The 21,650-nt window shown below is 37.6% G+C and overlaps 1 protein-coding gene across 2 annotated transcripts; it reads right to left on the reverse strand.

Moving 5' to 3' along the window:
• Positions 1 to 1,590: 1,590 nt before the first annotated feature.
• Positions 1,591 to 21,123, reverse strand: alx1.S (ALX homeobox 1 S homeolog). 2 transcript variants are annotated; one of them, XM_018256030.2, is made up of 4 exons: positions 20,616 to 21,123; positions 17,285 to 17,589; positions 6,188 to 6,316; positions 1,591 to 2,085 (listed from the first exon to the last, which is right to left on the reverse strand). In XM_018256030.2, the coding sequence occupies exons 1-4, from the start codon at positions 20,914 to 20,916 to the stop codon at positions 1,765 to 1,767; spliced, it is 1,056 nt and encodes a 351-aa protein (XP_018111519.1). In that variant the 5' UTR covers positions 20,917 to 21,123; the 3' UTR covers positions 1,591 to 1,764. The 2 variants fall into 2 exon arrangements, with proteins under 2 accessions (XP_018111519.1, XP_041444576.1); XM_041588642.1 differs by having other exon boundaries at positions 20,754 to 21,110.
• Positions 21,124 to 21,650: the final 527 nt, after the last annotated feature.

A 21,650-nucleotide genomic window follows, 5' to 3' on the forward strand; every position in this document is an offset into this window, starting at 1 on the left:
GGTGGAGCAAAAAAGGTGGGCTGGGTTTCATTGTTTGAGATACAGTCTCTTTGCCCATTGAATGAAAACCTTAATGCTACAATATACAGTGACATTGTTGACCATTCTGAGCTTCCTATTTTGTGGCAACAGTTTGGGGTAAGCCCTTTTCAGTTTCAGCACAATGATAGTTGAGTAGCATCACACCCAGGCTTATAGCCTTAGTTCAACCAAATGAATGCATATTTGTTTTGACTGTCATAGCAACCCTGAAAAACGATGTAACATTAGTAAAAAGAATTCATAGTACAGCAGAAGTCATAAGGCCTGGGAGTGTCACTTCTTTTATTCTATAACTATTATTTTCTCACCACTATGAACTTAGTTACCATCAAGTACAAGGCGCAGCTTTATTACTTATTCCATACAGAAAGATAACCATTTTTTAAAAAATAAGCTATATTTGCTTAAAATGGACTCTATGGTATACAGCCTTTATATTTCAGGATAACAGGTTTCTGGATAAGGGATCCCATACCTGTTGGAGATCTCACAATTGGATGCATATCTTATTTGTTGATTCTAACGCAATGCTACAAACATCCAAACCCCTTTTCTATTTTCAACTTTTTCATGCAATTGCAGGGTATCTTGGATACTCTTGGTGATTTTAGTAAGCATTTTAAATGTAAAGATTGCCCATTGCAATCAAAGGAGCAGGATTAACTCCAGTTTTTTTTTTAAATAATAAAATACAAAAACTTCATTGTAAGCAACTTTCCAGCACACTTTAGTTAAAAATTGTCAATGGCTTTAAATTTGCTTTAAAGGAGAGGGAAAACTACCAAGGCAGTTTATTGCCAATAGATTAGCCACAACAGTGCAAGATAGACAGCCATTTTTATTCTTTAGAATGCTTTTCCATACCTAAGTAAACAGCTCTAGACAATGTCACTGTTTATTTAGGACATCAGCTGCCCTATTAGCTTGCTGTGACATCACTTCCTGCCTGAGTCTCTCCCTGCTTGCTCATAGCTTTGAGCTCAGATTACAGCAGGCAGGGGAGCAGGGTCGGGAGAGAGGAACAAACTGAGCATGCTCAAGCCCAACCCTGGAGGTTTAAGCTGAAAACAGGAAGTCTGATACAGAAGCCCATGTGTAAACAATAGAAGGGAAGAAATGTGGTGTTTCTTTTGACTGAGGGCTCTGAGCAGCATTATTTTGAGGGTTTACTAGTGTAATCATATATACTTTTCTGATAAAGCTTACTTAGTTTTAACCTTTTCTTCTCCTTTAAATGCAATTGCAGTATTTGTTTGTCCCTGCTGATTCTGATTCTTGAAACAATGTCACAGAAGCCAGCTTGACTCACATAATGTGCTGCATGCTTCTTCACAAGTCTGTTAATCATCTGGCTTCTGCTACTTTCATGCAACAATATGCAGAGAATATAAAGGGACTGACTAACCTGATTTCAATAGAGAGTACTATTAACAATTAACATATATTTAAAAATTGTTTAAGAATGACATTGTTTACATTAAGTTTAAACTTGATTTTTCCTGCCTTGCAAAACAAAAGAAAATTATTAAAATGAATGAGGATATGCTTAGACCTTGGGATTTTAGTGCTTAATACATTTATTTATTTTTTACAAAGTTTTTACAAACTTTTAAGAAACAACAAATTCAAAACAGTTCGGACGCAGGTTTATAAAAATGTTTAAATACAAAAAATAAAGTGTGTTAGAAGTTTTTATAAAAAATAAAAAAATGACAGTTTCATTTACATAGCCCATGAAATGTTTGCTGTGTGCTCTTTGGCTTTCATTCGCAATACTGCAATACTGGATGATCTCCTTTCAAACTCTGGTTTTGCTTCAAGAGAATGTCCATTTGCAGAGCCCGATAATAAGGATTCAGTGAAGAAGTTATTTAGGGGCATGTGGCTAAATTGGCTCTGATGATTTGTAAAACCTGTGTATGGAGAGTCAGTCCTGGACGAGTGGGAATATGGTGTCATACATGAAGAAGGTTCTCGGGGTAACATACAAGAGGTCACTACTGATCCTCCACTTGGATTTCCTGCCCACAAGTTGTTCTGAATCTGAAAAGAAGATTCATAAAAATCATGTTTAGAAAGGACTTTCCTGCTTTTATCACTTTATGGGAGCTATTTACCAAACTCTGAATGCAAAAATCCCAAAAAAATTTGTTATTTTTTTTTATAAAATCAGACTTTTAAAAAATCACGTATTTTCGGAATTTATTAAACCCCGAGGATGGAAAAGTCAGAATTAGAAAATCCAGCATCTCAGACCTGTCGAGGTTGCATATAAGTCAATGGGAGAAGTCCCAATGATTTTTTGATGTGCACTGGGTTTCGTGCACAAAGTTTTCAGGCAAAAAGGCATAAGAAATCTGAGTTTTCGGGTGACAAATACAAAAAGATCATGAAAATCAGATTTTTTTCCGCAAAGCAAATTTTCAGGAAAATTTAATAATAAATAAGGGTAAATAACCCGAGCGGATTTGATCGGAGTTTGTAGCAGAAAATGTTGAGATAAAGTTGGACCTTGATAAATAACCCCCACATGTGTTTTTCTCTTGTTGCCTTGTAGAACTGCATTAAGAGACACATTTATTAAGGGTCGTACTTCAAATTCATGTGAATGTTTTGTGAATTCGATTTTACTTGAAATTCTATTGGGGGGTTATTTATTTAAAAAATGGAATATCTTAAACTCGGATGAATTTTACCGACCTGAAAACTCGAATTGAATTCGATAAAATTCAACCAAACTGGATTCGAGTTTTTTCTCTGAAAAAAAACTCGAATGTTGGGAAGCTACAAAACATCTCTAAACTGGTCACTGGACCTCTTATACATGAATTCGGCAGGTTTTCGGTGGAAAATAGTCAAATTTCGAATTCTGAAAGGGCCAGAGTATGATAAATCTTTTTTAAAAATCTCTGATCGAGTTTGTATAGTTCCTTAGTCGATTTTGACAGTTTTGACCATAAAAGAAATTTGAATTTGAATTCTAATTTTCAGTTGACCCTTAATAAATCTGCCCCTGAATGTTTGGCTACAAATACACAAAATAAACAGATATAAACATAAAATAAAATAGTTTTACACTCTTTTGAGAAAGTCAGTAGCTACCAAATTTTTATTGGGCGTCCTGGCTAGTGATGAGCAAAATTTTTCACCAGGTTTCGCTTAGAAAACGACTCCCATAGACTTTCAATGGGTGAAAAATTGGTTGCATTTCAAGTTTGTTGTGTGACAATTTTAATTTCACCCTTATTGTACGCTGGAAAGGGCTGCACAAAATGCATATACTTCTTAATATTTCTGATTATTCAAGTCAATCCCCTGCATGTGTAAATAATGACAAGGTAAGGTATATGCACCAGCATACCACATGATAAAATAGCTTGCATGACTTAAAATCCCAACATACGCTGTTAAGTGAAACTTCTTAGGAAAGTTACTATAGATATTCTACTCCTTAATGCAAAGGGAAATTTAGACATTAATGACAAAAGTGATGTGTCAAAGCAAATAAAAAAGGAGCAAGAAAGAGACAAAGAAAGCATGTAACACATTCACCATAAAGTCTTTGAAGCACAGAAAAAGTTTGCCCTCTATTTAAAGGGGGAAATGAAGGAAAGACATTTAAATGGTCAGAGAAATGAAAACAGATGTACTGGCTGGGGAAAGTTATTGCAAGAAATCCTTTTCCACTGTAGGCAAAAGCTCACCAAAACTCTCCCCAAATATATGATCTGATTGCAAAAGGCTGCAAATGCAAACGTTATATACTCATTTTGGTTCCTGGGATTTTTTGGAAGGATTCTAGGAATCTACTCACACTGTACTTTTATTCTGAAAAAGAAAACATTAAACTAATATAACAGGCCACTTATCCTTATATAGTATAGAGGGTTTTTTTTTCACATTTCTGGGTTGGTTCTTATTCTTCTCTGGCCAATAGTATGCAAGACATATTGTTGGCAGCAGAGAGAGTTGTTAAGTCGGATGAGTAGATATATGCTAATAATATAAAAAAGGGGGTGGCTTAATACAAGAGTGTAGAGGTGGCAGTCCATAATAACAGAAACGAGTTAAAGAAGAGGAATGAGGAGGTGAAAAATAGAAATGAGAATAAAATACACATGGAAAGCAATGTACCAGGGACTGTCAACAGAAACGAATGTTTCTAATATTTGGAGTCCCTTGTTCCATAGTAAGTTTTGGATTTCAGGGTCCAGCAATGACTAGACCAATCACAGATCTACCCATTCTACCCCCTAATCACTACCCTGGCACCAAGCCACACTGCTGCCATTCATGATGAAGTCTTGCCCTTGCCCTATAATTAGTGAATAAAGCCCAGAGACACAATTCATTCTGCTTGAGTGCTAAAAGTTCTCTGTATATAGTGCTGCCTGCACTTGCACACAATGTATACTGGAGGGGTTTTCAGATACGGCCTTTTTCTGCAATTTGGATCAGCATACCTTTAGTCTACTATAGAAAATTTAGACATATGGGGGCCGATTCATGAAGCTCGAGTGAAGGATTCGAATTAAAAAAACTTCGAATTTCGAAGTGTTTTTTGGGCTACTTCGACCATCGAATGGGCTACTTCGACCTTCGACTACGACTACGAATCGAACGATTCGAACTAAAAATCGTTCGACTATTCGACCATTCGATAGTCGAAGTACTGTCTCTTTAAGAAAAACTTCGACCCCCTACTTCGGCAGCTAAAAGCTACCGAAGTCAATGTTAGCCTATGGGGAAGGTCCCCATAGGCTTGCCTGAGATTTTTTGATCGAAGGATATTCCTTCGATCGTTGGATTAAAATCCTTCGAATCGTTCGATCGCAGGATTTGCGCTAAATCGTTCGACTTCGATATTTGAAGTCGAACGATTTTAGTTCCTAGTCGAATATCGAGGGTTAATTAACCCTCGATATTCGACCCTTCATACATCTGCCCCGAAGGGTCAGATTTATTAAGGGCTGAATTCTCACATTTTTTTCATGGTAAAACAGTCAAATTCGAATAGGGAATTGTCCAAACCCGATTCGAGTTTTTTAAAAAAAATTCAAATTCAATTTTTGAGATTTATCATACTCTGGCTCTTTAAGAATTCAAATTAGAATTGAAATTAAACTATTCGCCACCTAAAACCTGCCGAATTCCTGTATAAGTCAATGGGAGAGGTCCAATGACCAATTTGGAGATGTTTGTAGCCTTCCTGACATTCGAGTTTTTATTGGAGAAAAAACTCAAATCAAGTTTGATCTAATTCACATCGTATTTGATTTGAGTTTTCAGTTCGTTTAAATTCATCTGAGTTTGACATATTTGATTATTTTAATATATTACCCCACAATCAAATTTTCAAGTAAAATCGAATTCATGTGAGTTAAAAAAAAAACTCACATGAATTTGAAATATGATCCTTGATAAATGTGCCTCTAAAAATATTTTGCCACCAATATGGATTCCTGCAACTTGGTTACCATGAAGAACAAGGTACTGGATTATTATTACAGATTAAAATGAATTTCTAAAGATTATTTCTAAAAAATGTAATTATCTGTTTACAATAGTATTCATGGATAATGGGTTTCCTGGTATTGAATCCCATGCCTGTTGCAGATCTCACAGTTTGATACATATAAAAATATTGAAGAGTTGTGTATATATAGTGAATAAAGTACCCCCTCTTGTAAATTATTAGGATATTATAAATTACCAAGGAGTTTCATGACCATATAATGGTTTTTATACAGGTCATGGAACTCCGAGGTAACTTCTAATATCCTCGTATTTTGCAACTGGGGGTACTTTATTTATTATAATACACAAGTTTCAGTGAGTCGTGACAGAAATGACATCAGAACTCACTGTTTTAACTGATGACATCAGAACTCACCATTTATAAGGATATCATTTACAAGATATTCATGGCTTTTGTGTATTATATGGATATTATTTATTTAAGCATCTTATTTAGGATCAAGTACAAGTTATTGTTTTATTATTACAGAGAAGGAAGGCATTTTAACAATAAAAATTATTTGCATATACTGGGCTCATTATAAGCTTTCAGTATAAAGAGATCCAATGCCATTCAAATAAAATAAGTATTTTCCATAATGATAAATCCTAAATTGACATCCTTTACCTGTGGATAACTGTCAGCCCTTGGTAGCACAGATATATCGTAGGTAGCAGCGAAATGGCTCTTTGCTTGCTGTATCTGTCCATAACGTTCTCGCTTTCTCCATTTGGCTCTGCGATTTTGGAACCAGACCTGGAAAGAAAAACAACATCAAGATGGAATCTGAAATAGACAGCAGATTAAACCTCAAAAGGCAGATCAATCATATTTCACATTCACTAAAATGAAAAGTCCAAGACTCCACGCTTCAAAAAGAAGTTAAGAAAGAGAGAACAGTTATCAATCACTTTAGACGTTGACACTAATATCTTTCTTGGACAAACTCAGTCTGGTTGAATCACCTGCACTGTGTGAAAAATGTGAATTCAGCTAAGAATAACTTGGACCCAGGGCTAGTCTCAGGACATGGACTCATCTAGGTGCACTCATGCCTATGAGACCACCACCCACTGTACCAAATATTTTTTTAGTAGCCTTGGACCCCCCAAGACTCAATTGCCTTTGTTAGCCTTCAAAAATATTTACATTATCATTTGCCTGTCTAGATTGTGCAAAAATTTATATTTTAATGACTATTATTCATATACCACTGACATATTCCAAAGAATTGTAGAGATTAAAATAATCTCTTGTAATAATTAAATAATAAAATGAACTTTCCCTTTAAATGTTTCCTACATGCAAACACAACATACAAATGAAAATGTGTATTGTGATAGTTAATGTTAAAGGGATTCTATCGTGATTTTTTTAATGTATTTTTTATTTCTAAATTACACTGTTTATACTGCAAATAATTCACTCTACAATATAAAATTTAATTCCTAAACCAGCAAGTGTATTTTTTTATTGTAATATTGGTGTGTAGGCGCCATCTCAGCTAATTTTTTCTGGTCCTGTGCTTTCAGAAAGAGCCAGAACATGGAACTGCTTTCTGGCAGGCTGTTGTTGCTCCTACTCAATGTAATTAAATGTGTTGCAGTGGGACCTGTTTGAGTACTATTGAGTGCTGTTCTTAGATCTACCAGGCAATGTTATCTAGTGTTAGGGAGCTATTTGGTTACCTTCCCATTGTTCTGTTGTTCGGCTGCAGGGGGGGGGAAGTTAGGGGATAATATCACTCCAACTTGCAGTACAACAGTAAAGAGTGACTGAAATTTTTCAGAGCACAAGTCACATGACTGGAGGCACCTGGGAAACTGACAATACGTCTAGCCCCATGTCAGATTTCAAAATTAAATAGAAAAATATTTGAGAAACGGATTTCAGTGCAGAATTCTGCTGTAAAAAAACATTTTTTGCCATGACAGTATCCCTTGAACTTATGGTGTGCAAATACATACAACAATAGCCCTTATGAATCTGAAGACTGTTCAACCAGTTGGGCTTACTGCCACGCCATCCTACCCTTCTAATTCACTAAAGTGAAAAGCTCTTGGACAGTGTCTGACAAGACGCCTGTGTGTCATTTTATTTCAGAATGAGTAACAGAAAGAGTTTTATCGTTCATTAACCACAGAAAAACAATTCTTATATTATAAGATGTTTTAAAAGCTTTATTTCCTCTTTAACTGCTAACACTTTCAGAAATTAAAAAAAACGATCCCAGTTTAATAGAGAAAAACAACTAAAAATTCAACAACGATTTCTTTCTTTGATATATGCATTTTTTAAATATTTGCCACTGCTTTGAAGTTGAATGATTTTGATGAATATTATACTTAATCCACAACATGTTTTTTGAATACCAGAAGTCTGTAGGAGAGGTTAAGAGTGTTCATCTTCATTATTATGGCTATTATATACAAAAAGGAAATTGAATGGAAGCACAATAAAATGGGTCACAAAGTTCCAGTTTCCTCCTACACTCATACTGAACTTTCAACCATTGTAATACAGCTTTTAAAAACCTATTTGCTTGGTCTTCAGCTCAAAAGACCATTATACTAAAATAAAGTATAAAATGTTTTCCCATTTACTGATAAAGCATCCATAACATTATAATCCTGGAAAATAGTAAATTATATTGAGATATGCATAATTATTTTGGTCCATAATAATGGTACACAAAAAGTTTTACCCTCATATAAAATCTATTCCAGGAGACTATATCTACTATATTAATACAAAAGAGAAATAGAGTTAAGGTTGACAGGTTGGCTTCTATTCCTCATCTGCTGATTCATGTTGCATTGTCAGATCAGCAAACTGACCAATATCCACAGTACATAGATATCGGTCAGACAGCATACACATACTGAAAATCATAATAAAATTGATATGGATTTATGTATGCATTTAAGACCATCTTTAGTCAGCAATACTGCAGAATTCTCAGCAAATGAGTGCTATAATATCACAGCTAACATCTCAGCCTACCTTGAAACAAAAGACAAGTGTTAACTATCAGTGTTGGACTGGGATGTCAGGGACCAACCAGAAAACTCTAGTAGACCATAGGCCGATAATTCCCTCTGCTCCTCACTCAACCTCTTTATTCTCCTAGGGGGGAAATGTAATAATAATAATAGTAAAAATTTGCCTGTCACAATGTAATATTCTTCATTAGGCTTTTATTGTATTGCCAATCTAATTGCACACTGGGAACCTTTAACACCTGCTCTGGAGTTTTGTTAAATATTTTGTTGCAAAAAATGGTTTGTGATTTCAACATTTTATCATATACACTGTGAACGTTGCAAAAGTAAAGGTGGCCATACACAGGCCGATAAAAGATGCCGACAGACCGAGTCAACAGCTTATTGGTCCATGTATGGGGTGCTCCAACGGCTTCCCCGATCGATACCTGACCAGATGTTGATCGGGCAGAGGTAAAAATCCCCTAGGGCCCACGATCAGATCAGCACAATATCGCCCACCTTATCGGGGAGAGATCCACTTGTTTAGCAACATCACCAAACAAGCTGATCAAGCTGATCCAGTCAAAAATGGTGCAAACACCGTCGCCAACAATCACAAAGGTGTTTGCTACTGTTTTTTCAGAAATTTTCGTGACTTTCAACGCATGCGCAGTTGTTTGAGACTAAATGGTGTTTGCGACTGTTTTTTCGGAAATTTTCGTGACTTTCGACGCATGTGCAGTTGTTCGAGACAGGAATATTACTCCAACTGCGCATATGCTGAAACTCTAAGGTAGGCGGGGGGGAGGTCTATATTGGGTAGGGGGTATTTAATAAAAGCGGTTGAATTCTTCTTTAAGCAGCAAGAAGCATATTGTGTTTTGGTTATTCAGACATCCATGAAGTACTGGAGTGCATGTTCAGTTATGCTGTAAAAGTGTGCAGTCTCCTCTTGCTATGGGTTTGGGCACTGCATCTGTGCCACCTCAGCGGCGTGGTGAGTGACTTTGATTGCTTGCCCTTATTGAATGTGGGTTGGAGAAGTGAAGGGTTCTGGGCTAAGCACCCGAACTTACAGTACATAGCGGTTATAATTTGTTTGATGAATATTCCCCTCTGCAGCAAGGAGCATATTGTGTTTTGTTTTTTCAGATTTTAACCAATAAAACAACATTATCTTCCAACAAAGAAATGTTGGCAACTTCTGATATTCTTGAAATATACAAAAGGAGCTCTGTTAATACCTATATCTTTACAGAATTGTATATAAATATATGTCAATAATAATAATAGTATTGATGATTATTATGCTTGTGTCACCTGGCTCTGTGTCTCAGAAAAATGATATACTAAGTAAGCTGTACTCTAACACATAGTTTTCTGCTGTTGCATGAGAAAGGACACTTAACTCCTGGGTTGTACAGGCTTTGAAGGATATAAAAATAAGCATTAGGGGCATTATCTACCACACTTCCCTCCAACTACTCCATCCCGCAATTTCCTGTTACATGAAACTCAAGCTGTGCCAATATATCTGAAACTCTTGAAAAGACTATGGATAAAAAGAAACCGGCCTTGGTTTCACATTTTCAGATACATGATTGAATAAGGCCCTCGTAATCAGTAGCTGGTACAAAAGCTAGAGTCTTCAATCACCCTAACTGGTACTGAAAATATCACCAGAAACATATTAAAATGCATGCGAAATTCATTATTTACACTTTGAAAGGCTTCCTCTTAGTGGAAGATATATTGTCAACACATTTTTAAACACTCCTCCAGATGAACTACAGCTCCCATCATCCTCAACTAGACTTCCAACATAGATTATGAAGTATGAAGGATTAATAAAGTAATAGTTCCCTCTCACCATTATGTCTCAGCATGAACTACCCCACTGGCATTTCAACCAGCAATTTATCAGTTATAGTTTCATGAATACTGGAGATATGCTGCACATGCTCCCAGACAACCAATATGACTGCAAACACATTGAACCCTTAGGTAATTTAAGCAATAAAGTGCACCTGCATCAAGTCTAAGATGAATGCCTCAAGCTGGTCAGATGGTCTGATATTCTACAATATGACCAACACAAAGCCCACCCAACTGCACTGATTTAACTGCCCTTGAGACAGTCTGCCAAAAAGCTTTATGGAGTTACAGACCCATGAAGTTCCTAGTCAGCCTATAACCCCATACACAAGGATCTTCTATATATATATATATATATATATATATATATATATATATATATATATATATATATATATAGATATATATATATATATATATAATCCTCCCAGAAGAAGCCGCACGACACAGGGCTTATTGCAAAAGTAGTAAATTTATTGGACGCACTAACGTTTCGGCTGCCACACCAGCCTTTGTCAAAGTAACAAATATTAAAACATTTACCTCTAAATACCCAGCCCATGGCGCGAAAATATCCCCCACCCCTCCCCTTCTGACGTGTATACACGTAATTATACTGATTAGAGAGTGAGATATATCTCACTCTCCACAACCTGTTGGCCTTCATGCTCTCTTCAAACTGAGGTCTGGGTCAGATGTTGATTGACAGGTAGGCCTAATAAGTCTTTTAGGGGGCTCCTTTTCTTAGCAGAATAACTCAAATAGCCAACTCTAGCACAAACAAAAGGTAACATTATATCAGACTCTGGCAAACACCCTGCACATAGAGAAACAGGATTTACATCAGTGCTGATAGGTTAAGGGGGGGAACCCCCCCCCAAGGGACGTAATAGACCTAACTGCCAATCAAAAAGTGGCTCTACCTACTGCATGAAGACAGAATGAAGAGAGACAGATTGCTCAGAGTGGGAGTGAAGAGTAACTTGATTACTTCATTCATAAATGGTACAGAATTTTTAATTGATTATATTTAGATAGCTTCTTATTTCAGTCAGATGAATCTTATGTTAAATTTTCCTTTTCACAACAGATCCCCTTTAATCAATAAAAGCAAAATCCCTCCAGACCTCAAACAGTCAAATCACCTACAAGGACGTTATTTGTAAAGGTAATTGTTTTTGAAAGCAATATTTGTATATCCATGTCTATTCTTTGCATGGTTTCTCTATACTACTGAATTTATACAGAAGAATCAAGCTCTCCTTCAGCCAAGACTCTAGCTCTCATCTACTGTTATTAAAGTGATACTGAGACTAAAAATGTTCTTTTCAAAATATTAAGCTACATCAAAAGTTACCTATAGGTCATGTTGATCGTTTTTCGTTGATAGTTCTGCTTTTGTAAGTAATTGTCACTTGATGTTCCTAAACCTGCCAACCTGACTGTCCCCTTTTTATCCTGTCAGTTAGAGTTTCTAATGCTAACAGACTCCTGCTGCACAAATTTGGCTGCCCCCTCATAGAAGAATAGGGTAGTAAGAAAGGTAATGTAAAAGCATCAGGCAAATACTTTTATGCCAAAATTATAAATAGCATTCAAAGCTAATGTTATGATAGACAATAAAAAAGATTATTTTCTGATGTCAGTATCTCTTGAAGATATGTCAGAAGAAGCATACAAGGCACTGAAGGAACAGGAATCTTGACTGGAGGAAAGTTGACTCTTGCTACAAAAGTAAAAAAAGCCATCTATAACAAAGAAACTGCTTTTATTAACAATAATAGCTACAAATAACTATAAAACTCTTCAAAATTGTAATTACCATATACAGGTTTAGGACCTGTTATCCAAAATGCTCAGGACCTGGGGTTTTCAGGATAAGGGATCTTTTAACAATTTGGATCTTCATACCTTAAGTCTACTAGAAAATCATGTAAATATTAAATAAACCCAATAGGCTGGTTTTGCTTCCAATAAGGATTAATTATATCTTAGTTGGGATTAAGTAGAAGGTACTGTACTATAATTACAGAGAGAATTTCTAAAAAATTAAATAATTTAGATAAAATCGAGTCTGTGGGAGACAGCCATTATGTAATTCGGAGCTTTCTGGATAATGGGTGGATAACGGATCCCATACCTGTATTGAAAAGATGTTTTCATTGTGCATTTTTTTCTTTTCTTGGAGTGGTGTTCCCCTTTAATGATAGAGAAAATGCCAAAAAGGTCACAAGGGGCAGTTCCCTCTTTGGACCATATTTAGTTCAACATGAATCAGACGGAAGAGCAAACAGGTTTCTAAAAAGATTGATTTCTACCTTCAGACAGGTTGCTAAATCGATTTACTGCTACCAAGAGACAATAAATGTCACACAGCTGAAATATAGGTCTAGAAATAAAAGAAAGGAAAATATGAGCTTGGTCGGGTCTTCAACATGTCTGTGAGTGGAAAATATATATATTTCCTGTGGTCTCCCCAGGGCTCCCAAATAGCATTGTTAGGAGAATTTAGTAATGAGACTCTTTCATAAGGAAACCCAAAGGCCTTGACAAGCTCCTTTAAATGGGTGCCAATTACCACTCTGATGGGAAACAGGGAAAGCAACTAGTGAGATAAATTGGATTCAGCTTTATTTCGCTGTATGCAGGCAATTGTATCTTGCAAAAGGAAAAGGCAGTTCTGCAGTCAATCCAGCATAGTCTTTGCAAGGAATGACTGCTCTTAAGGAATACTGTTTACCGAACATTGCAAAATTCTGAAAATATTTTGAAATAACTATATATATACACAGATTTAACATCAGTGGTGTAAAACTTGCCAGAAAGTTGTTTTTAGCATAAAGAAGTTTGACCATTTTCAGGCATGAAGCTTTGAAAAATAAGGTTGGTAACTATGTAAATTCTACACCATTGACCCCAGACCAGACTCAGTCATCTAAGGGTTCTCTATGGCCCCCAGCATTTTCCATTGGCTTACAAACGTCTCAACATGACATCATCGTATTAGTGTTATTAGTATACTGGATATTTTGGCCACAATGCAGAAAAAGTTGGCCAGTACTGCTCTACACCATAAAGCAACAAACACTGGCCTGAAGAATAAGGAATTTACTTACATGTACACATTTCCCCATCCCCCCAAATATATTCACCTGCACAAATCATTTGACCTTCACACCCGTTTGCCCTCATCTGATGTTGTGCCTGATGCTTTTCCTTATTTTATATGTGCAAGTCTTTTGCACAAAGACATTCCTTTTACATGACTGAAAGATTCAGGATCTACAGTATAATATGAAAACATACTACATCATCAGTCTATGGGATATAGAAATCCATTCCACATGTGGGATTCGCTGCTCTTGATACAAGTCTCGCAGTACGTTGACTGCAGAATTATCTGTAGCTAATTATTATTGCTTATTCTTAAAGAGCAACGGCTTTATATGAATGCACTTTATGCGGAACACCTCCCTGCACTTGATACAGGATGGCCACTGCACTAACACCAATGGAAATATATTTTGGTGGGTACATACGGTGTATCAGATGGGAAAATTATTTCCTTGGAGCCTTCAATGCCATCTGTCACTGTACATCGCACCCTCTGTGTTTGTGTGGTTTGTATTAAAAAAGCCATTAACAAGTAAGGCCAGTCATAGAATGGTCAGGTGACACTGGCACTCAGCCAATGAGAAACCTCACTGGGCACCCAATCAGGAGACTCTATGAGTGTGCCTCCTTATGAAAAGCACTCTGTACATTTTTCTAAAGTAATGTAACTGTTTTAGCAATAGTTTCAAGGAGGGGGTTTTATACTGCCTTCAACTTGTTATATAACAAATAAGAACCTATGGTGCTGGCAGTCAGCTACATGACAGTTAATGCCATACTTTCTACAGTCAGGTACATACAGGTAAAAAGCAGCATTAAGAGCAGGCTTGGCCTCTACATTCATTTGGTCAATTGAAAAAGGCAGACACTGAACTGAAAATCGTGCAGTATTTCCGTTGAACATTTGAGAAGAAATAGCTAATGTATGAGTTTATACAGACACATACCTGAATATAACTACTTGGATATTAGATACAATGTACACTACACATGCAAGACAGCATTAAATGCTATGCATTTAACACCACACCATTTAAGCTCAATGTCTATCACTGTCATAAAAAATGGATAATTAATAATATGCCATCAAATTTAGTAATGGTTCTGTCCAATTTTATTTATAATTTATCCCATTAGTATGCAACATTGAAGGGCCAATTAATAAAATCATGTGCCTGGTGTAGCTGGCAGAGTCTGCTAAATACGGATATGAGGTAAACATTAATAAATCCACTATAATTATTTAAGATGCCTTTAAAACTTCATTTCTATTCCATTTTCTATTTTAAACAGGGACCAAAAAAAATATAATAAATGTACCAGAAATATTTGGGGTTCAGTAAAGAGCATATGTAAAGGTAACTTTTGATAAATAGATAGATAGATAGATAGATAGATAGATAGATAGATAGATAGATAGATAGATAGATAGATAGATAGATAGATAGATAGATAGATAGATAGATAGATAGATATCTTTAGTGACATGGTCAATATTTCTGCATTTTTCTAAAAAAAAAAAAAGTTAACATTATAATTTACACGTATAAAAATCCTGAGCAGTGGTGACTATATAGGCCACTCTTCCTTGAAACCTCAGTTTTTAAGCTTAGTGAATAGATATTACTTTTTACAAATGCAGTTCACAGAATTGTGAGTTGTTGTGTTACAATTCTAGTGAGTCTACTCCAGAGCTTGTCACAGCTCCATAGGCCCTTGTTATAGGAGGGGTGCAAATAAAAAAGGGTTATTCTGTAAGGGAAGTATCAACTATTTCCCACCTAAAAGCTCATTATTGACCAGTAACATAACATTTTTTAAAAATAAAATTAGTTTCTACTTAACGAAAAAAAAAACACCAAGACAGTTTTAACTTTTAATTCGCAAAGTTTTTCTTACCAATTCTTTACTTGCGATTTCTCCTCCCTGCCTTCTATAGGAGATATCCAGGGAGGAGAAATCGAGCGATGCACGATGGATCATTGCCCTGTCGCCATTTCTGAAGAAGAGCGCAAGCAGAGAATCCGTAAGAAATTTCTTAATAAAGACTTTGCGAATTTAAAGTTAAAACTGCCTTAGTGTTTTGTTTGTTTTTTTTGTTAAGTAGAAACAATTTTTTTTAAAAAAGAAATCTATGTTAACGGTCCTTTAATAGCAGCAATAGTATGAATAATAGTTCTCTAAAGAAATACCTGCTCTCTGAGACACTGTCCGCATACTATGTTTGCCCTTAATAATATTTCCTTTGACCAAATGTAAGCCTCCCCTGGCTGCTTCTAATGCATTTCATTTGCCTGCTGATCCCATTGAAGCTCTGGGAGCTTATTTGGGTAGTACTGACTGCACTAGCTGTTCTGCCCGTGCCTCACATTTATACAAGTGATGACATTGCGACAGAATTCATATTATATAGAAAGAAGAGTGCAAAGCAGAGTCGCACGTCTGAGGCTGAAAATGCGGCGTGTAGGGGCAAGGTCCCATGTGCAGTTTTTATGTTGCATTTTTAAAAACACACAGTTGAGAGTAAATACGCCAATGAAACCACACGCGCATGAAAATATGCGTTTTTCAGCCAGTAGTTTTCTTTTGTCAACATGCGTTTCTGTTTTTTCTCATTCCCCACAACTCCACTCAGAAGAATTTTAGTAAAGTTTTGCGAAAAAAAAAAGCCAAGAGGAAAACAATTTACATGCAGAATGTAGCCGTACCGTACTGCTTGTCAATACGCAACATAATTACGTCACCAGTATGCAACGCCGTAAACGCCTATATGCAAAATTGAGCTCAAGAGAGTTTGGCGCCATGATGAAAATACGCAGCTTATTTTAGCAAAGTGTATTTCCAAGCATGCGGATCACATAGAGTTCAATAATATGGTGTTTCCTTGGCGTCAGGCCTGGACTCACTGGCAATCTGTGGGTTCTAGCAAATGCCAGAGGGGCTGCTGTATGACAACATAGACAGTCACTATTTATTGGGCTGGTGGGGGGATTTGTGGGCCTCTATGTTCTTGAAAAGCCAGGGCCTATTTTGATTCTCAGTCCAGACCTGCTTGGCGTATTGGCGTTTCAGCTATAAAACACAAATACTGGCGTCTTGTGGCAGATCTTGGGCCGCAAACACCCTGTGGGAATTGCTATAGTGTATATTCCATTATTTTTCAATATGGCTTCATTTTATGCGTAACGATTTACGCTTGGCTGTACTTTTTTAAAAACGCAACGTAAAAACACCACGTGTAACCACCTTGCCCTTAGGGCTCATTTCATTCAACCTAATTGGAGCCTTTTTTTATATGGCGCCAAATGAGGCGTTTGCTTTCAGTGGGTAGATAAGTACATTATCGTAGCGGGGGTATCGTTTCGGAGCTTCCCTGTCAGTCTGCGCATGAATTGTTTATTTCCCCCAGTGTGTCGCGTACAGAATAAAGCGTCGGTTCAGTCAGTGTAACTTCCGGGTAGGGGATGAGAAGAGAGAACTGGGCAGTGGAAGAGGCAGAACTAAACTCCCCCTAGCTATTTGATAGAACAGCCCGTTTCGATCAGCCCAACTGAGAATGTAGGTATGAAAGTGAGTATCAGTGACAGAAGACGAGCATGACGAGAGAAGCAGTCAGTAGTGTATCTGTTATGACATTACTACAGCACAGCCACACCTACACCTTTTGTGAGGAGACTCACGTGACTGGCTCCCGGTTGGCTAGAAGACCAACACGTGACGTGATTTGGTTGTATGTGATTGTTGTACCCACCTGCACTCTGGCCTCGGTGAGTTCGGTTCTGAGCGCCAGCTGCTCCCTGACGTACACATCAGGGTAATGGGTTTTCTGGAACACCTTCTCGAGCTCTTCCAGCTGCAGGCTGGTGAATGTGGTGCGGTGCCTCCTCTTCTTGCTGCTCGACACATTGCTGTCGCATTTATCCCCCAGCTCGTCCAGTTCCACTTTATCCGCCATTGCCTTCCCCGGGGAGAGCGCCAGGCTGCAACACGTTCCCATGGGCCTCCCCAGCTCCGTGTGTATCGTCTGCCCTTCCATCTTGGCCAGGCCGTAGCTCGCTGAGGGGAGAGGAAGTGCTGTTAGACTTAGATACAGTATATACAATGTATATGTCCATCCCTGGAAGAATCAAACTAGAAACTACTATTGTACCCTCAAACCAAGTACTGCGCCCCACTCATTGGTCAGACACAATCACGTGCTTCACATATACCTACTGAGCAATACTCTGTGCAGAGAATATTGTAATAATGCGATGAAATAATGTCACTGATACTCGGCCGAGCACAGGAAGCTTTCATAGCATTAGACTTCTATAACAACAATGAAGTATGTGCCCTGAAATAACCTCTTGGCAAAAACACTAAACTGCCTGTTTATTAGATGCCTTCAAGTGCCTTGGTTTAGAGAGAGTGTAGAGAGTGGTATTCTGAGACTATTTGCAATTGGTTTGCATTTTTTATTATTTGTGGCTTTTGAGTTATGTAGATGTTTATTTCAGCCAATCTGGTTGCTAGAGACCAATTTATCCTAGCAACCGTGCATTGCTTTAACTAAGAGACTGGAATACGAATAGAAGGGGGTCTGGATAAAAATATTATTGATAAAAAGTAGCAATAACAATAAATGAGCATTGTTTTTTTAGATGGGGTCAGTGACCCCATTCGAAAGCTAGAAAGAGTCAGAAGAAGGCAAATATTTCAAAAACGATTTAAAATTAATAAATAAATGAAGACCAATTGAAAGGTTGCTTAGAATTAGCCATTCTATAACAACTAAAAGTTAACTTAAAGGTGAACCACCCCTTTAAATAAATGAGGTTTTAATGTGTTTTACTAACAGTGTCTAATCAGCGGTTTTTAATTAGGAATGCCAGATAACTTGGTTTCTCTTAAATAAAAGTGACAGTTTAATAGACGAAGACCCTGGTATAAGGGATTGATATACACAGAGCAGATCAGCAGCTTTTAGCAGCAAAATCCCTTAGGGTTTACTTATAAAATCCAACACACTAGCAAAGGCTATGAACAAATAGATGATTTTCACAGGCCCATTAGAGCTGATTAATTAGTACGGACTCGGCATGTTCTCTTTTTAAGTAAAAAAAAAAAAGCCCAGCGTTATAGTCATAAATGCCCAGTTACAATGGTTCATTTATTAGGACCTTGTAAGAACATGTAAATATATATTTACTAATGTATATAATAATAGAATATATTGAAAAGAGCTAAGTAAAAGTGAATAATTCATAGAGACCGTGTAATTAATAGTAGACAGTGTTTTATGAATAAATATCCAGTATGTTGGGGTTTATAATGTTATAAATAGCGCAGCTGACTATGTTCCATTTCAGAAAGTGTCATGTTGGCAGTTTTCTTACTAAAGTTCTAATTATCTGTGTTTATTCGTAAATTCCCAATTGAAACTGTTTCGTTAGTAAATTCTCTTTACTAAATTCTAAATCTCAATCATTGGCGTCTTATAAATATCCAGTTAGCAGTATTTTATACATTAAGGCCCAGTTTCCACTGGTTAATAGTAAATAGTTAATAGTAAAAACCCAGTTAGCAGCGTTTGACACTGAAATAGTAATAACAGCTCAGTAAGTAGCCAATTAGCAGTGCTAGTAAATGACCATTTAGCAGTTCTCCATGTAACTCCAGTTTCCAGTTTAGCAGTGTTTGTATGAAATTAGATTTATTAATTAATACCCAGGCTGCACTGTTTTAAGGCCCAGTAACAAATAGTGAAGTAATAAGGCCAAGTGTGTAATTTAGCACAAATAGAAATCGACTTTTAAAACAAGTTTCAGGGCACAAATGTCGTGTACAATAATATGGCAAGGAAGTTTTGTAGGGGTTTCTGGTAGCAGCTTCATGAATGGAGGGAAGAAGACGAAAGTTGAAGTTATCTATATTATTAGTTCAGCAGATAGTATTGCTTTTTATATTGGGTGTAACAGCCTGTAGGTCCGTATGTACGCACAGCAGCAGCAGCTCTGTGTAAGACAACTTCCCCACTGCATTAGGGCGTCCAGTAATCAAGTGTCGCACCGCAAAGCCATGATTTGGCAGCTGGGCGTACGGCACTAGTGTTACTGTATCTGCACTGGGGCAATATTTTGTATTGGTTTATTAACCCATGCGATGCTGTTGGATGTGAAACACCGGCGGCAATTCAGCCCTGGGCGCTAAACCATCTTGCTGTACAGAATAAATCATTCACATCTAACTCGTAGCCTTGCTGGATATTCTGAGAACTGTAGTTTTTCCAAAGCATCGAATCTGTCTCATGCAGCTCTGTACTAAAAATGTTAAGACATTGTTGGAGCCCCAAATCCAGAATTTATTGGCCTGCAATGGAAATGTATTATTTCTACTAATGCTCTTTCCTACGTATAGTAAGCAGCTGGGGAATCTGCGAACATTGATCAAATTCAGCAGTTAGAACTAAAACCACCCATTGATGAGAGTGAGAGATGGATAGAGAGAGAGATGGATAGAGAGAGAGATGGAGAGAGAGAGAGAGAGAACAGATATATTATACATAGAATATAGATAAGTAAATGGATGGATAGATAGAGAGAGAGAGAGAGAGAGAGAGAGAGAGAGAGAGAGAGAGAACAGATATATGATACATAGAATATAGATAAGTTAATAGATAGATGATGGATAGATAGATAGATAGATAGATGAGAGAGAGAGAGAGAACAGATATATGATATATAGATAAGTAAATAGATGGATGGATAGATGGATAGACAGACAGACAGACAGATAGATAGAGAATAGTATATCATATGTCGATCTCTGGCTCTGGAGGGAAATATCCAGGTTGAGAAGTAGAATCTTGCTAGACATACTAACTGGTTAAAATATAGTAAAAGCAATGGTTGGACTATGTGTGGGGAATGTTTAGATTGATATTTGCAGGCAATGGGCTTTAGTATCTGTGTTTGGAACAATCCGGCCTTTATTAAATGTAGAAATGCACTGGGGTGTCCCAAGAGCACAGGCCTGTGGGATGTAGTGTAGTGAGTGAGAGGTTGATGAAGCAACTAGAAACACAAGTGTGGGCTCCTTACCGTTGTTCTCGTGGCAGGGGGATGGCCGCTCTATCCTCACATGATGCCCAGCCCTGTGAATGCCACTGAAGGCCTGCTCTATGCACTGCTCTATGCACTGCTCTGTGCTCTTCTCTATGCACTGCTCTATGCACTTGCCTGATGCTGCTGCTGCCGCTGCTGCCGGGCTCTTGTTGTAAAACCGATCAGAGTCCATTGAGTCCATCACATGCTCCAGTCTGCCCGCTGCTGCCCCCATGTACAAATCACTGACTTTACTCGGCTGATTCTTCAGGGCAAACTTCTCAGTAAGAAACTCCATAATGATCTGTTCAATCCTACACCACCAAAGCCTGGGACTAGGGGGCTGCTCGTACCGCTCAGTCTGATAATTTGTACTTGTCAGTAAGGGGGGAACTAGATTGTGCTCTTATACTATGGGACTCAGCAGGACCCCCCCCAAGCATCCTCCCATCCCTAATGAATATGGAACAGCCTTCTGACTCCGCCCCACACCCCCCAAATCCAAACAAGGGGATGATTCAGGACTGCTGTCTCTTCCCTCAGGCAAAATATATTAAACAGTGGAAAAAGAAAACTGCAAAAAAACAACCCAATTCTTTATTGGTACAGTGAGTAGAGGTGCTGTGTGTGAGTAGTACTAATAATCTGGCTTTATTGGCAGGGGAGGGGGCTCGTCTGGGCGCAAAACTTTCCCTCTTCACTTTCCCTCAGGTTATAGGATATTTACATTTCAAATTCGATTTGATACGATTTCAGTGTGGCATGCGTTTCATGTAGTCGAGTAATAATCGCCGCTAAATTGATTTAACAGAAGCGTTTTGATAAATCGTTCGATTATTCTTGATATTCAAATAAGTAAAGGTGGCCATAGACTACAAGATCCGCTCGTTTGGCGACATCGCCAAACGAGCGGATCTTTCCCCGATATGCCACTAAACTGCGTGGCTATATCGGGGGTAATTCGAACGTTCGGCCGTATGTCCGAACGATCGAATTACGATGTGACAAGCGGCTCCGACGGGTCGGTCGGGT

The sequence above is a fragment of the Xenopus laevis genome, chromosome 3S (assembly GCF_017654675.1).
Source record: "Xenopus laevis strain J_2021 chromosome 3S, Xenopus_laevis_v10.1, whole genome shotgun sequence".
In the NCBI taxonomy this organism is placed as follows: domain Eukaryota; kingdom Metazoa; phylum Chordata; class Amphibia; order Anura; family Pipidae; genus Xenopus; species Xenopus laevis.

Excerpts from the sequence above, each read along its gene's own strand:
- alx1.S (XM_018256030.2), bottom strand. The coding sequence starts at position 20,916 with ATGGAGTTTCTTACTGAGAAGTTTGCCCTGAAGAATCAGCCGAGTAAA. Across the intron at positions 6,317-17,284 it reads TCACCGAGGCCAGAGTGCAG|GTCTGGTTCCAAAATCGCAG; the intron begins GTGGGTACAACA and ends TTTTCTTTCCAG. Across the intron at positions 2,086-6,187 it reads GGGCTGACAGTTATCCACAG|ATTCAGAACAACTTGTGGGC; the intron begins GTAAAGGATGTC and ends TCTTCTTTTCAG.